This window comes from Salarias fasciatus, chromosome 15 (assembly GCF_902148845.1).
Source record: "Salarias fasciatus chromosome 15, fSalaFa1.1, whole genome shotgun sequence".
NCBI classification, from domain to species: Eukaryota; Metazoa; Chordata; class Actinopteri; order Blenniiformes; family Blenniidae; genus Salarias; species Salarias fasciatus.
This window is the reverse complement of record NC_043759.1, coordinates 30,113,113-30,129,880: the sequence shown is the minus strand read 5'-3', so window position 1 is coordinate 30,129,880 and position 16,768 is coordinate 30,113,113. Positions and strand designations below refer to the sequence as shown.

The 16,768-nt window shown below is 46.3% G+C and overlaps 1 protein-coding gene across 1 annotated transcript; it reads left to right on the top strand.

Moving 5' to 3' along the window:
• The first annotated feature begins 7,510 nt into the window (after positions 1–7,510).
• Positions 7,511–8,092, top strand: LOC115401763 (gamma-crystallin M2-like). The gene has a single exon (XM_030110076.1). The coding sequence runs from the start codon at positions 7,511–7,513 to the stop codon at positions 8,090–8,092; it is 582 nt and encodes a 193-aa protein (XP_029965936.1).
• The last annotated feature ends 8,676 nt before the right edge of the window (positions 8,093–16,768 follow it).

Sequence of the window (16,768 nt, the reverse complement as noted above, 5' to 3'; positions counted from 1 at the left end):
ATTAGAGGTATCTAATTTTCTGTTTATAACTGTATTAAAATCTCCTGCACAAATTAATATCCCTTGCGTTTCTGTAGATAGCAAATCAAAAATCTTTTTCAAAACACTTTGGTTGCTTTGTGGAGAACAGAAGAGGGTCGTCAACCTGCCTTCAATTTTGCACTGTAGTAAAAGATATCTTCCTTCAGAATCTTTTATCATTTTAATTAATTCAGAATTTACTGAATTATGTAACAGTATTGACACCTCTCTCCTGTGGCCCACTTTATAAGTACTGCAATAGGTATTTTTATAACCGAAATTCTTCAATTTATCATATTCAGATTGAGATAGATGTGTCTCCTGTAAGAACATAATTTGACTTTTATCCTTTCTCAGTTTAGAGATCACTCTGCTTCTCTTAACTACGCTGTTTAAGCCATTCACATTCCAAGAAGTAATTTTGAAATTACTGTAACCCATATTTATTTTTCACATTACAACTTGAACATTTGCACTGTGACATCAATAACAATAACACAAAACAAAAACCGAACACTGACGTCCAGCCTCAGGGCCTTACACTGCCCTGACATCTATGGGGAAAGGTCCTATTCTAGGAAGGGCCCCCTCGTTGCTTAACACAAAAGTCCTTCTGTCTCTAAGCAGCAATCGATCAGTCACTCCCCGGCCTCCATCATATGTTCTCTGTATGAACAAGCGGGGCTTCGGTGCAGAGAAATGTAAATTGGGAGGGGGCGGGGTATCACCTGTCATCTGGTCATTCTGGTTGACGGCGGAAAGCCTCAAGTTTCTCCCGGGCCCGTGCAGAGCGGTCACCAGTGGACGCCTCCGGCCAACGCTGCTCCCAGCTGATCTCCGGTGTTTGCCGCGGCTCCATCTGAAATCCTCTCTTGTTCTTGTCCTCACGTACCTCCGCTGCATTGTTGTCAGTGTGGGGTCCGGACTCCCAGCGAATCCTCATCTTAGCCGGGTATGGGGTCTGAAAGCGGATTTGCTTTTCTTTAAGGACTTTCTTTATGTCTTTATATTCTCGGAGTTTGTTGTTTACTTCAGTGGGAAAGTCGTGAGCGACCGTGACTGCTCTCCCTTCAAAGGTGATTTCCTTGACCAGGCTGTCTTAAAGCTGCTGTAGGCAGGATTTTGCTAGTCAATGCTAATTTTTCTGTGTTTTCTTTGGATTAAATGTTAGAGTATCCATTGATAATCCTTTAGGAGTGCAGCATAACTGCTCTACCGCGAGGGCGCAGCGTTTCCATCTGTCTCTGTTCTGAGCTGAAAAGGAATCTCGACAGCTCCAGGTATCTTTGACCAATCAGAAGAGCCCCTGAGGCTCTAACCGTGATTGGTCGAGGGGCGTTCGTCGCACGTTCTTGTGGGAGGGGCTTAACTTGCGTAAGGGCGTGATGTCAGAGAAAACAGGACCGGATTGGCTGTGCTGGGTTTCAGATCGCCATCTTAGATGGGTCAAATCGCCATCTTGCTTAGGTAAACCTAAGCAAGATGGCGGAGATGCCGAATCCTGCCTACAGCACCTTTAAGTATCTTGTCCTTCACATCGTAAATCTGGAAATTAACCAGTATGGATCGCGATACCGCCTCATTTTGCGGTTTGGGCCCGAGTGACCGGTGGGCTCGTTGGATTTGCAGGTCGGTGTTATTTTCAAGTCCCAATTCCTTTTTCAGAAAACTGTCGATGAAGTGCATCATTGAAGTTCCCCCTGTGCCTTCCTTAACCCTTTATCGGGCAAGGAACCATATATGGTAACTTCCACAGGCTTTAAAAATGGCACCCCCTCGTCTCTCAAAGGAGGGGCAGAATCATGTGACTTCATCCAGCCAATCAGGGAAGATCAGGCTACATCACAGCACAGTCACGTGGCCTCTGACCAATCACGAGTGAGCCGGTGCATTTTCAAATTCTCCATTTCTCCAGAAGTCCAAATATGCCACCTTGTGGTCACTGCTGAATCCCAAACCACGGTTCTAGCATCAAAATTAGAAATGGTAAGTGAATGAAACTCACTCAGCATGTTACTGAGTAGTAAAGCTGAATGTTAACATAGGTGTCATTTGTGTTGGATTTCTAGAATGTAATGAAATTTTCATGTGAAAAAATGAGACCCCATATTTGATCATATGCCCTGCTCACATAAAACTAGGGCAAGTGCTGGCAAGTCTATTTATAGACATACGCCCAATAACATATTGCAAACCATGCTAATGTATTTTTTCACTAATAATGAATTATAATTTAAGAAAACAGTACTCAATAGTGCAATGGGTGTTTCCACACAATTGTATAAGCTTATACAGTGTTCCAGTGAAAAATGTAAACTTTTCATAGAGATTTTGAAGCCAATAATAGTTAAATATCTATGATTTAGGACTAGTTCATGAAGTTCAGACATTTTTATTACACTTTTATGACATGTTTTGGTGGGTTTTTTCTTAATTTTTTTTAAAAAAAATGTACATTATTTTGCAGCACCTGTCTGCTCAGTACTTCTATGGGAAGAGGAGGCTTTCTGTGCCACAGACTGTTGTAGTGCCAGCCCACCCAGCTATCAGTGAGGATGAGGAATCTGACAGTGGAGACAATGACATTGAAGACCCTGACTTCATACCACCCAGCCACGACCTGGACACCTCAGACCTGAGTGACAGTGGTCCCTCTGGTAAGCGGAGGTGCGTGCGGCCTACGGTGGAGGTGCTTGAGGATGAGGACGATGAAGACGACCTTCATGACCACAACAGCAACAGGCATGAAGACGACGACCAGCCAGCACCACAGGCCAAGAGGCCCACACAAGAGAAAAAGTCCACAGCCAGACTGACCACCTGGAAGATGGTTGACCTAAATAACCCACCTCTGCCTGAGTACCAGCACTCTCCCCCTGACTTCGTTGGGACTCCATTTGAGTACTTCAGCAGATACTTCAGCCCCGAAGTTATCAAGCACATAACGTACCAGACCAACTTATATGCAACCCAGAAAGATGTTAACACCACTTTCACCACCACTGAAGACGAGATGCTGAATTTTCTGGCTATCCTGATCTACATGGGAATTGCTGAGCTGCCTTCAATCGATGACTACTGGGCAATGGACACCAGGGTCCCGCAAGTTGCAAATCTCATGTCATCTAAGAGATTCAGGCTGATGAGGAGGCTTGTCCACTTCAACGACAACACTCAGATCCCTGGCACTGTTGACAGATTCTTCAAGATCCGGCCACTGTTCAGCTTCCTGAATACTGTCTTCAGGAAGGAGCCACAAACCCCCAAGCAGTCTGTGGATGAAGTCATGGTTGCCTACAAAGGCAAGACAGCTGGAAACCTAAGGCAGTACATCAAGAATAAGCCAGACAAATGGGGATTCAAACTGTTTGCCAGAGCTTCTGAGGATGGCTTCATTCATGACATGGTGCTGTATCAGGGAAAGACGACATTGGAAGCTCATGGTGTTCCTCTCATGCCTATACAAAAAACCTTGGGTGCCACCAGTCAAATAGTCTCTGTCCTGGTTAGTACTATGTCCCTCTCTACCACCACGGCCATCTTTGCAGACAACTTCTTTACCAGCCTGGAGTTGGTGCGGTACCTCAAGGACAAGAACTGCAGGTACACAGGGACAGCCAGGGACAACAGAATAGGGAAACCCCCACTCAAGTCCATCAAGGAGATGGAGAAGAAGGCCGTTCCTCGGGGTACCTACAGCTACGTCACCAGTGATGATGGGATACTGGCCCTCAGATGGAAGGACAACAAGACTGTCACTCTGCTGTCCACAGATATTGGAGTGGAGCCCATGTCCTCAGTCCACCGTTACTGCAGTGAGACCAAGCAGAAGGAGGAAGTGAGCTGCCCCGCTGTCATCAAAAGCTACAATTCCAGCATGGGAGGAATTGACAAGAGTGACATGCTGGTTCATCTCTACCGCAGCCCCATGAAATCGAAGAGGTGGTACATGCGGCTGTTTGCATATGCAATTGATGTCAGCCTCACAAATGCCTGGGTGATCTACAAGCGAGACTGCAAGGCTCTTGGTGTGGATGGCCTGTCACTGAAGAACTTTAGGATCCAGGTTTTCAGGTCTGCCAGCACCCGGAGGCCAGTCATGTCTCGCCCACGAAGGAGCTCAGCATTTCAAGCAAGCCTAAGCACCTCTGTCGATGTTCCTAAACCTGTGAAGGGACACCGCAGCCACACCCCGGATCGTCTTGTTCGGTTTGACCTGTCCCTCTTCCATGCTCCTCTCCACACCACCCGCCAGACCTGCAAGCACTGCAGCAAGAAGGGACACATCTTGAGGTCAAACATCCTCTGCAGGGTCTGCAAGGTCCACCTGTGCCTCAATGCTGACCGCAACTGCTTCATCAAGTACCATGATGCCGTTGCCTAAGTGACTGGACCATAATTGACTTTGACAGGTGATCAGAGTCGTCATGTTTGAAAGCAGGTTTCTGTATGACTGCATTCTTCTGTTGCTGAGTTTGATGTTTACAAGTTGTGAGATAAGTGGAAACTTTGAAAAGTGCACTTTTTTGTATTCCTGAAAATGTTTACATAAGTAGTTTGAAATTGCTCTCACTATTTTTTGGTTTTGCAGTAACTTACTGCCGTTCTTTTTGCACTGTATCGTGTGTATGATATTTTGACACAAATGTCAGAAGTTCTGTAAAACATATGTCTGCCTGATGATTTGGAAATAAATGCTCTTCATCTTTCCAAGTGTATTTTTTACAATAATTTATTCACATATTATTTGGAATATTTTTTACCCCAGGCTGGCGAGGAACCGTATATGGTAACTTCTTTGACTTTGATTTGCAGCCTGAATCTGAAACTTTTTTAAAAAGTCAAAAAAGAAAAAATGTCCTCTTATGTCCCCCAATAACACTCTAGAGTTGAAATTTTAAATTTCCAAGTATTTCAATGAGTGCCCAATAAAGGGTTAATGCCGTAAATTCGCACGTTGTTATGGCGTGACCTGCCTTCCAAATCTGTTAGCTGAGCTTGGAGTTGTTTCTGGTGTTTAAGAGTGTGGAGCAGTGCATTTTTTAACTCGGTATTAGGCGATTCCAATTCTTCTACGCGCTTTTCCACCTCGACCATCTTAGCCCTGTGGTCTCGGACGTCTTTGGCTACAGTTTGGAGTTTTAGGTTTACCTCCGACCTGAAGTTGTTAAACTCCTTTTTGAAGTCATTCCCAAATTCGTCTTTGAAGTCCGCCTGTTCCTATTTAAGATCCGCTTTCAGGCTTTTCCTCTCGTTCTGAAGATCTCTGGTCAGGCTCTGGATAGCATCGGTGATATGTAGCTTTAGCCCGCGAGAGGATTCCAACACGCGCGCGTGCACGAACGCACGTACTCACGCATTACCGCGGGCCCTGGAGCAGACGCACGCACCCTGAATTGACGGTTCTCCCCCCCGGTCTGTGGGTGCACGCCTCCGTTGCCGCCCACCCCAGACACAAATTCCACGAGACAAGATGTCTCATGAGATCGAGACGAGACGAGACGAGACGAGATGGGGGGGTTTGGTGCTGAGCGGTGGGGAGCGGTGCGGTACTCACATGCAGCGTCGGACCGGCGCAGAGCAGCGCTCACACGGAACACGGAGCGTCAGGGCGCCCCCTGCACTGCCACGGCGCCCTCCGCTGTACACTGCGCCCTCTGCGGCTGCCTAGTTCGCCTATCCCCATTCAAACCGCGGCGCACAGACGACGCCATGACTGCACTTGCACTTCATGACACCAGGTGTGCTGTTTGCATGTTCAACCTTATTTTACACAGACACCACAGAGGAAGAAGGGCTGCAGGCTGCAGGCTCTCTCTGCATGTTGTTAGAAAAAGAGTGTGAGCCGGCAAGACGTGGTGAAATGTTCAATGATGCGATGCAGCGTTTTTTCAATAAAAGAGAAGAACTGAACCATTGTTTCCGCACATTTTCTTTACGTCGTATCAATTAAACTGTATCACAAGTAGTTCCTGGACTCAAAAGACCAAGATTCCTTGCAGATAGAACATGGCAGAACAGTATTTCATGACCCTTTTGACCGGGTTTTTAAATATGAATATGAGCATATTCAGGGTTTTGCACGTGTTTATATGGCTGTGCGCCATGTAATGTATTATTCCGTCAATATTCCAGTTAATAAAGAGTTATTGCCTGCATATAAACGTACTCAATCTCGCGGCATTCGATCTCGTCCCATCCCTAATGCTTATCTTATCGATTTTATACTTTTTCTATATACTCTTGGCATCCATTGTGGGCAGCGAAGTAAGAATTTCATTGTACAGGGAAAACTTTTTCTTTACTGTGCTTAGGACAATGAATAAATCTTTTAATCTTTCAATCAGAAAGAATCAGCAACACATTTTCCATACAAGTATCTACAGTTAAATGGGAAGAAGTTTAAGAATTGATTTTAAAACAGACACTTTAGGTACTGAAAAAAATAAATAAAACACTTCCACCCACCTGTAGCTGGACAGACTGAAGATTAGAGTGAGACTTCTGCACGGTGGAGCAGTGGTTAGCGCTGTTGCCTCACAGCAAGAATGTCCTAGGTTCAAGTACCAGCTGGGGCTCGGGGCCTTTCTGTGTGGAGTTTGCATGTTCTCCCCATGTGTGCGTGGGTTCCCTCCGGGTACTCTGGCTTCCTCCCACGGTCCCAGAACATGCATGTCAGGGTAATTTGGTCACCCTAAATTGCCCATAGGTGTGAGTGTTGAATGGTTGTGTGTCTCTATTTGTTGGCCCTGCAACAGACTGACCCCGCCCTCGCCCCCAGCAGCTGGGATCGGCTGCAGCCCCCCGCGACCCTGAGAAGGAGAAGCGGTAGAAAATGGATGGATGGACAGAAGGATAACTTAATGAAATGAAGCCCCTGGCCCGGGCTGTTCCTGAGCCGGGACTTATTAACAGGTTTTATTAAACGTCATTGGTGGTAAGGATCAATGTGGTCATGTTGTCATCAAACCCTCCAGGTGAGAGCAAACCTTCATCCAGGTGATTTCTGAGTGGAAATGAGAGATCAATCTCGGGAGTGGAGCCCAGTTTGTTTTGAGATCATGTTTTGAGTCTCTGTGCTTCACTGACAGTGTTAATGGAATATGAGCAAACTGCCAAGAGGACATGAGGGGACACAAAAACAACATTCCATAAGGACGGCTTTGTGCACTCACTGTACCGATAGGAGGACAGGTGTCACAAAGGTGCCATTGTTCTTTGTTCACCCTTTGAAAAAAAAACAGCCTTTTGTCCAGCTGAATGTGAAGTGAAATGGCCCCTCAGGTTTTGTGGGGGAGCAACTTTAAACATGGACAGTCTCTGTGCTCTATGAGCTTCTATAGCATGCTGCTTGCTCAGGCGGTTTTCAACAAAGGGCCTCTCAGCTTGTCAGGTATAAAAAGGAAGGTCTCCGTCATCGAGGCAAGCAGTCCAGCTCCAAGAGCAGCAGTCGCAGCAGCAGTGCCTCCACTGACAACATCTTGCAACCATGAGCTCCAGCGACATGAACATGATGAGCAAGATCATCTTCTACGAGGACAGGAACTTCCAGGGCCGCTCCTACGAGTGCATGAGTGACTGCCCTGACATGTCCTCCTACCTGAACCGCTGCCACTCCTGCAGGGTGGAGAGGGGCTGCTTCATGGTCTACGACCGCACCAACTTCATGGGCAACCAGTACTTCATGAGGAGGGGAGAGTACTCCGACTACATGAGCATGATGGGCATGAGCGACTGCATCCGGTCCTGCAGGATGATCCCCATGCACAGAGGATCCTACAGGATGAGGATCTACGAGAGGGAGAACTTCCAGGGCCAGATGCACGAGCTGATGGACGACTGCGACAGCATCATGGACCGCTACAGCATGCCCAACTTCATGTCCTGCAACGTGATGGAGGGCCACTGGCTGATGTACGAGCAGCCCCACTTCAGAGGCAGGATGATGTACGTGAGGCCCGGAGAGTACAGGAACCTCATGAGCATGAGCATGGGCGGCATGAGCGGCATGGGCAGCATGGGCAGCATGAGGTTCATGAGCATGAGGCGCATCACAGACTCCTGCTACTAGAAAGTGGACTGAGGAAAGCTGATCGGTGGCTGAATCCCCTTCTGTGTCAGTACACACCACATCTGACTACAGCAAATGGAAGGACCTGAAACCATCAAACACTTTTGGTGCCAGAAAATTAATAAAATTGTCTCTGCAAAGAAAACAAACTGGGTCTTGTTCTGCTAATCTCTCAGAGATTTTCCTTCAGGGCTCACAGTACGACCTCACTGATTGTTGGAGTTTTGGTCATGAAGGCTAATATTTTTGCATTCGTTGTTTCCAGAATATGGCTTTTCCCTGTGGCCACAAGGGGGCGGCCACAGGGAACCACACATATTGTCAATCTCTGACTCCCAGCTGGTCATGCCCCAGTGCATTCCTTTCAGTGATTACGCACTGGGCACGTGCCCACACCACCCATAGGATTAAGCACCCCTGACTAAGCTACTTGTTTGTTTATACTTCACTGAGGAGGGCTGATTTCTACTTTAACCTGTACATCAGGGGTCGGCAATTAGCGGCCCACGGGCCAAATGTGGCCCGCCGAACCGTCCAATCCGGCGGGATTCCAACATGCGCTCACACAAATGCACGCATTACCCCGGGCCCTGGAGCGGACGCACGCACCCCTGTTGGAGTGCGATATCTGTCATTGTGTTGCAATAGACAATCTTTGAAGGATGTGTTGTTTAGTTGTGGTTTCCAGTTTGTCATTGAAAAATAAAGAGGAGTGGCACCTCGTGTGGTGAACAGAGCGCGCAGGTGAGTGTTGCAGCGAGCTGAAGGCAGCATGTCTCCCTGTGTGTTTATTCTCCAGTAAGTTTGAGTGTAGGAGGCAGACATGTCTACGACGGATGGAGCAACCGGAGGAAGTTCCCGGGCAGCGAGAGGAGCTACCGCTGCAGAAGATTTACCAACCCCGAATTGATGGTTCGCTCCCCCAGTCTGCCTCCGTCGCCGCAACCCGTCCCCCGCCCCGCTCTCCAGTCAGCGGATGGAGGCGCGCCAGCCGGAGACCCCTCTGCCCGCGATTAAAGTGCCCCAAAAAAAAGTGGCCCGACGCAAAATCTAATTGCCGACCCCTGCTGTACACGATACGCAACGGCTGTGTGTTAGCATGAACCACCCCAGCAGAGCCTTGGTGTCGGCACCACACACTTCCAACAGCTTCTTTCCAGGTGTTCAACACAGAACACACCAAGAGGTGCAGAGACCACGAGTACTGTGATTGGTCCATTCTCCTGCATTATGAAGCGTGTGAAGAAACTCCACCTGTGGTCCAGACGATGGAGGAATCTGAGTGAATCTGCTCTTTCCTGGAGAAAATGTCAAAATCATGAGTGAACAGCACACTGACCAGGAGAGGGTCAAAAAATGTACATCCTGCTCACCAGAGGGGCAAAGCTTTCACACACTGCCCAAGAGAGTTGGCAAAACATTCTGGCTTTGGTTCTGATAACCTGCATGGCGCCGTGCAGGAAGCGAGCTTGTAGCTCCTGCATGCTGGTTTGCACCTGAAGCGTGTCTGCAAGTCGTTAAACCAAACTGCTCATTATGATGGGAAATTAAGCGCTCTGTCGTAGGGCTGTCACGATATCAAATTTTCTCTTCACGATTATCGTGGGCAAAAAATATCACGATAACGATATTATCACGATATCAGCAAAAATGTAACTAATAATGGTACAAATATTCAGATTCATCTTTAATTTTATTTTTGTTTGTTTTCTCTCTTTTCCCAGATGAATTACATTCAGAATACCTTTCAAATGAGGTGCTGAAACAATATGAGAACAGTGACTGTACAACTGCATACTGAAAGTGTAGTTACACTCAACTAATTAAAATCTGATGAACTGATGAACAGAGGATCCACAGCAGAGGCGTCATTTCCGTAGGGTTGGTGGGTTATGAAAACCCACGGGCCCTGTTGGGGTGAAATCCTGTACCACCACCACACTGCCGAGGATTGTTGTTTGTTTGTTTGTTTGTTTAAATCGGAGGCGGAATGAGCAGCAGCTGCTTCTCTCCAGCCAGAGGCGCCGCTACTGGCTAGGGCCCCGAGCTGAAGGGGGCCCCGAGGGACGGCTGACATCAGTCAATTTCAATGACAGATTTAAGGCGCTACACTAGACGCTGCAACGACAACGTGTCGAAAATCCCCCGCATGGGGCCCTTTTCCGAGTACTCACCGGTTAGTTGCTAGAAGGGGGCCGGCGGAGAAGACGGCGGATATCAGCGACACAACTTGAAATCCCCCGGACACATTACAATGACACGTCTGGAACCTACCTAATGGGGCCCCACGACTACCCGGCTTGCATCGACGTGCAGTCAGTGTTGCTAAACACACGTTTTTCGGGTTAGGATAGAGCGTCTCGCTGTCGTCGGCCACCGCCGACATGTTTAGTTCACTCGTGATGCTCGCTAACTGGGAGCCACGCTAGCTAGGAGCCGAGCCGCTACCGCTGCTCTGCTGTGTTTACATGTGAGGGGAGGGGGAGAGGTGCTGCAGGAGGGAGACGAAGCAGGGCGGAAGAACAGGAGCGGATTTTGAAAATACACTTCAACATGTTTCAAGCGGGACTAGATCCTCTTTACGATATTATCATGTGCGCATTTTGAACACGATATTGAAATTTCATTTTTTAAAACCACGATTATCGTCAATGCCGGTTTACCGCGACAGCCCTACTCTGTAGGTTGTATGTAGTTCTGACCAGTCCTACATCTACAAAGATTTTGGTGATAAATGACTTTGAGGCACATACAACCTGGATGCAGAACTTCAGGACTGAGCAGACGCTGAGCGCTACCCGATGGAGACGCGGTGGTAAATGTCAGCCTTTACAGACCACACATGTATCAAGAACCATGACATAATGTTGACATAAGTATCCTTCTACCAAAGAAAGTGAGAAAGTTTACTATTGATAAGGGATCTAGATTTTTTTTTCATGCTAAATAGCTATAATTCCATATACTTGGACCATATTTGTGGCTGTACGTGACTGCCAGGCCCACACATTCACCTCCATTGTACAACAATCTACGGTGCGCTAAAAGTCATGACCTGAGAGCCTCTAATGGGCCCTGGTGGATTTTTTGGCTCCACAGTAACATGAATTTATTGCATGGCGGTGTTCCATGGCCAATCAGTTCATCATTGGACCCATGAGTCCATTATTGTCTGGCTTTCAGATGTTAGTGGATCGTTTACAGCAGGGGTGTCAAACTCATTTCACATCGTGGGCCACATATGGCCCAGGTAGATGTCAAGTGGGCCGGACCATTAAAATTATACCATACTCTGCTATAAATAACCAAAATATCATGTCTTTCCTTTGTTTCGGTGTAAAGAAGGACAAGAACATTTGGAAAATCTTGAAATTTAATGAACAATCCACGAAACACCTCATACTTCCTCAGACAAATGTGCAATTTACTTTTATCATTCACATATCTGCATTGCAACTGTTCCCACTGATTGTACAAAGGCACAAAACTTTAACAAGTAATTGGTCTTGAAAAATATAGTAATGCACTTTAAGATTAAATGAGACTTATAAAGAAAGGAATATTTAAACCTATTTAAACATATAAAATTGAATCCCTGCCTACACCTTAAAGGTGCATTAAGGAGTTTTACAACCTTAAAAATACTTATTTTCCACCATAAATATGTTACACATTTTTAATGCTGTGTCCAATGTGCCCTGACATATTCATTACCAGAACCTCTAACAGGCTAAACTGTCACTTGAAAGTCACAGTGCCGGTCCGCTCCAGAGTTTTTTTGGGGAGAATTTGAAAGGTGAGCAACAACTGAGCAGGATCTTCCAGAAAGTCAGAACAGACTGGCTTCTAGCACTGCCACAGCTCCACACAGACTCCACCAGGTAGAAGACACTTACATTTTACTGGAGCGCTTCTAAACGAGTGAAGACGGAGTTCCCCTCTTCCGTGCACGGGAGCCACAGGGACGAGTTTTTCACTAAGCTGCATTACGCCCAAGGCCTGCAGGGGGCGCTGTTTCGCATAAAACGTGCAAACTCCTTAATGCACCTTTAAAAAACTAAGGAGAGTGCTATTAAATGTACAAAGAAGAAAATATTGACCTGTCCTGTAAATGTGTGAACTTCATCCATGAAACATACAGACACACACAATACATACTGAAAACTGATTTAGTTGCATGAACACTAGAATTCCACCAAACTCTTTTGTAGTGAAGCTGCTGACTAACATTAAATTGCACATCTTTTTACTCACCACAGGAAGGTTTCATCTTCACAGAGCTGTATTCTTTCAATGCAAACAGTGTCTAAGGCAGCATTTTAAAGGAGTTCGTCTAGTCTGGACTGGTTTCTGTTCCTGAAACTTGGCATCTTTTGGCCTGTACAAGTGCATCAACGCCAGGTGTCCTGACTGGCTGTCACTTTCAGAAAGTCATTTAAGTGCTTGTTTGTGAGCCTTGAACACATTTTTGTTTTGGTGATATTCATTATTGAGAAAGTTTGTTCACAAAGGTTGGTTGTCCCAAACATGCACTAAATTTCAGCAGCCAGGGCTGTTCCTTTGGGGTACCCTGGCAGTAGATAATGATAACATTTGTCCAGACCTACAGAGCCAAATTTGTGTCAGCATCACATTGCAAATCAATGATTTCTAGCTGGATGTCAACCGGCAGATCAGAAGCTTTAGCTGTGAAAGGTGAGCGAAGAACGGAAAATTCTGCCTCAAGTTCACCAAATACCTGAAAACGTTTCTTAAACTCCCACAGTCCTGCAGTCTTGTCTCCGCACCGGTTCACGTCCGCATCAGGTCTGGTCACACACACATCTCTCAGGGGAGCGAGCAGGGACCGCCTGCTGTGGTCGGGCTTCTTCTTCTTTGCTGTTTTATGGCAGCTTGCTTCCCCTGCGGCTGCACTACCGCCATCTGCTGATCGTTACCTCCCTCAGGAATGTACTCACATATCCTCCATCTCTTCCCCACTTCAATGCTGTGTTCGGTCTGATCAAAACAGTGCGCCCCCTAGCGGATAGTCCATGAATTGCAGCTAAATAAAAAAAATTAAATCCATGTCTTTTATGCATTTTTTTCCACTTTCAAATTATCCTGCGGGCCTGATCAAACCTTCTTGGGGGCCGGTTCCGGCCCACGGGCCATATGTTTGACACCCCTGGTTTACAGGCTACTTCTGTCAGAACACAATATGAGACAGATACCAGAATACCTAGTAAATGACTTAGAGGAGCCACAGAGTTTTTACGCATTCTTTAGCATGATTAATCCCTCAGTGATGCAACAACAACCCCGTCTTCCACAAACCCCACCGTGGGTCAGCGGCGCTGCAGCTCTGTGCAGTCATTCTGCTGAGCGTCCACTGGTGTAATCTTCTGTTGCAGGTGGAATGGAAATTTCTATGTATTTGATGCATGTGATGGTTATCAACTTTAAATAGACTTCCTTAGCAGACGGCCCCTTGGACTCCTGACGCCAAGCAAACCCAAATGGGGGTTTCTTTCCTGTTTTGTCCTGTTGCATTTTGAGCAGATGTGTCTCCGCCTACCGGGTGTAATCTCTAAGAGGTGTCTATGGTCTGTATGCTATTTTTCTCTGATGCATCAGCAGCCACAGGGGGTTGAAGTGGGTTGGGTTGTTGGAGTTTTCTGTTCCTTTGTCACTTCATATGTTAAATATGTGTTCTTCCTGACTGAAGGCAGCCTCTAAAACATGTTAATGACATTAACATGTCTGCCCCTGGCCGCAGGGGTTCAGGACAGGGTATAAATATCAGTCTGTATCTCAGAATTTTCAGAACTCACACTGACTGAGCAGTGCTGACTTCTCTCCTGTTGCAACTGGAATCAGAAGGAACTCATCGTTGGTGCATTTGATTAATAGAATTTCCACAACACAGGTGAAAGATCTCGCCTGCTGTCCTCCATCTCTCGTGCTTGGCAGCGTTCCCGTCCCGTCCCGGCTTCATCAGAGCAGATGTGATCAGATGGCAGGTCCATAGAGGCGGAAGCTGATAAAGTTCCAACTCTCCTGGAGTAATGCCCACTTTTTCATGGGAGCCTCATAACGCTAACCTACATATCAGGAGCGCCGACGAGGGGCTTTTGTAACTCTGGACATCCACAGGCTTGGCTCAGTTGTCAACTGACTGTTTTGAGATGCAGCCTTTTCTTGGAATTCTTGATAGGAAGTTCTACAGTGGATTTATTATCATAAATCCACTGTAGAACTGACTTATGAAACAAACTGCAACTATATCTCACTGCACAATGGATTGATGATGGAAATTAGTTGCATCAGGTCTTCAAAGTCATTACGATTAACAAACAACATGCTTAAGTAATACGATGAAAGAAAAAAAAAACCCCCACATGAACCACAGCAGGAGTTGAGGAGAACAGCACTTCAAGTTTCAAGACTTTGACACAACTGTTCTTGTCTTTTGTGTTCTTAGTGTGTCAAAGCTTGCTAGATGTCTGCATTCACATCATTTGTTGAAGGGGAACCCCCCATCAGCCGAATGTCTCCTCACATTAAGCTGAAAGTGGAGAAAGTGCAGGACAGAAGTGTACAATGCAGCAGCCATTGTGCTGGCACATCAGGTTCTCCAGCTGATGCATTACCCCTTCATTACACACATTACTGGCACAGGCTGAGGCCTGGCTGACAAGAAGAGACTGTTTTCTGGGGTTGGGCTGAAAGAAGGTGTCAGGAAAGGTTTTGTGTAGGAAGGGAAATAAAAGTTGTAGAAGAAGTCAGGCAGCTGCAGAAATAATTCATGGACTGTCCTGAAAATACAGTAACTATGCTCAGTGTTGTAATCCTGCTGTGGCCATGGGCAGTGATCCAGAGCGACAACCCGTTTGATTAAAATCATCCATTTGGAAAAAGATGTGAGCCGGCTAATCTAAAACACAACACGGAGCTCACCTGCCTGGACCCTCTGTCTGTTTAACCCTATTAATATGAACAATGATGCAGGTCCACAACACCGCGGCACTTCCTGTAACACGTATGACTTCACAAAGCAAGAAGAGCAGAGTGTGTTGAACCAGTCCACGGGGCACATGGGAGGTAGCCTGGGTTTCTGACTGGCACTAGAGGCACTGAGGTGAGCCAGAGCTGCTCTGAATGGAGGCTGCCTGGAGTGCACCACAACTCCAGATGCTTTGTGATTCCCATCCAGACTGAGCCCCATTGCTTTGGGAAACACAGCAGTGGGTGAAGGAGGCCAGCATTTCCCTGGACCAAAACCACTCTTACCAGGGTAACGAAACACGGTTCTTAACTACAGTGCTAGTGGGATCCTGCCAATGCTAGTTGTCACTTGTAGTCATAGAGATTTGCAGACAATGGTGGGAAAGGATTAGACACCTCTGGAGGATCTGGGTGGCTTGTTGGTAGGGGGAGGAGGTGTGTTCGCCCCCAGCCTGTGCTCACATCAGTCATCAGTGACCATGGCACAATTCACACTGACATCTGGACCACAACTGGCAAGTCTGGATTTATCATGAGGCTCACAGGGAGCTGAAGGCTGAGAGAGACGGGCCACTGACCTATGTACAAAACACTTCTACAGAGAAAGTATTCTAAACTTTTTGACCAATCATAAAAGGAAAAAATGCTTCATGTGTATATATATATATATATATATATATATATATATATATATATATATTAGGGCTGCCAAATGATTAAAATTTTTAATCAGATTAATCACAGCTTACAAATTAATTAATCATGATTAATCACAAATAATCACAATTTCCAACTATGTCTGAAATATCCCCTTTTCTCCTGTATTGCATTAACAAAAAAATGACAGGACATGATTATATATATTTAACACGTGATGTGTTTTATATTTAAGGCTCCAAATAAAATAAATATTCAAAAAACTAAAACACTGTGTGTGCAGTGCTCCTCTGCAGTCCCTCTACAGTTGGCTTTTGGCAGGAGTTACATTATCAGGTCTGTAACAAAAGTACCACAAGAAAAGTCAAACTAAGAGATACCAGACTTTATTCTTGCACAATTAAACAGGTCATTCTTAGCCAGTGTTCCTTTTAGTGTGGAGAACAGAAAACTTCTTCAACATTTTTTTAATCAAACCAGTAGAATCCATGAGGCCAGCCGGCTGATCTCCCTCCATACTGCTTTCTTCTTCTGTTTTGATCAATGAGTTGACTCCAGGCCTCCTCTGCCTCCTGTCTGCTGCCCGTCCAGCTTCACATGTCCACGTGGGTGTGCGCTGCGCGTTGGTCCGCGTGACGTAAACATCGTCATGAATTCCTGTCTGCTGGGGTCCGCGGACGTCCGCGCAGCAGCCAGATTTTGAGACTGCGTTGCGCGATCGCGGCAGTCTACGCATGCGCCAGAGCGCCACAGCAGACAAAACATGACGGTAAAAGTGAAAGCAGACGGAGCTCCAGCCTGATGGCTCCACTTAAAGACACCGAAAGAGTGAAAAACTCGTGGAAAGAGAGAGAGACTCTGTCTGGAGGGAGGAGAAGGTCTGCAGACAGAAGAATCGCTCCGGCGCCGCCCCGCGATTCAGAAACAGAAAATAAAATAAATAAACTTTAATACTTAATGATAATGTACTGACAGTGTGTGTGCTTAATTTTCTCTAAATAATCCGTAATAAAGGAGCAGATAAACAGTCTG

Excerpts from the sequence above, each read along its gene's own strand:
- LOC115401763 (XM_030110076.1), top strand. The coding sequence starts at position 7,511 with ATGAGCTCCAGCGACATGAACATGATGAGCAAGATCATCTTCTACGAG.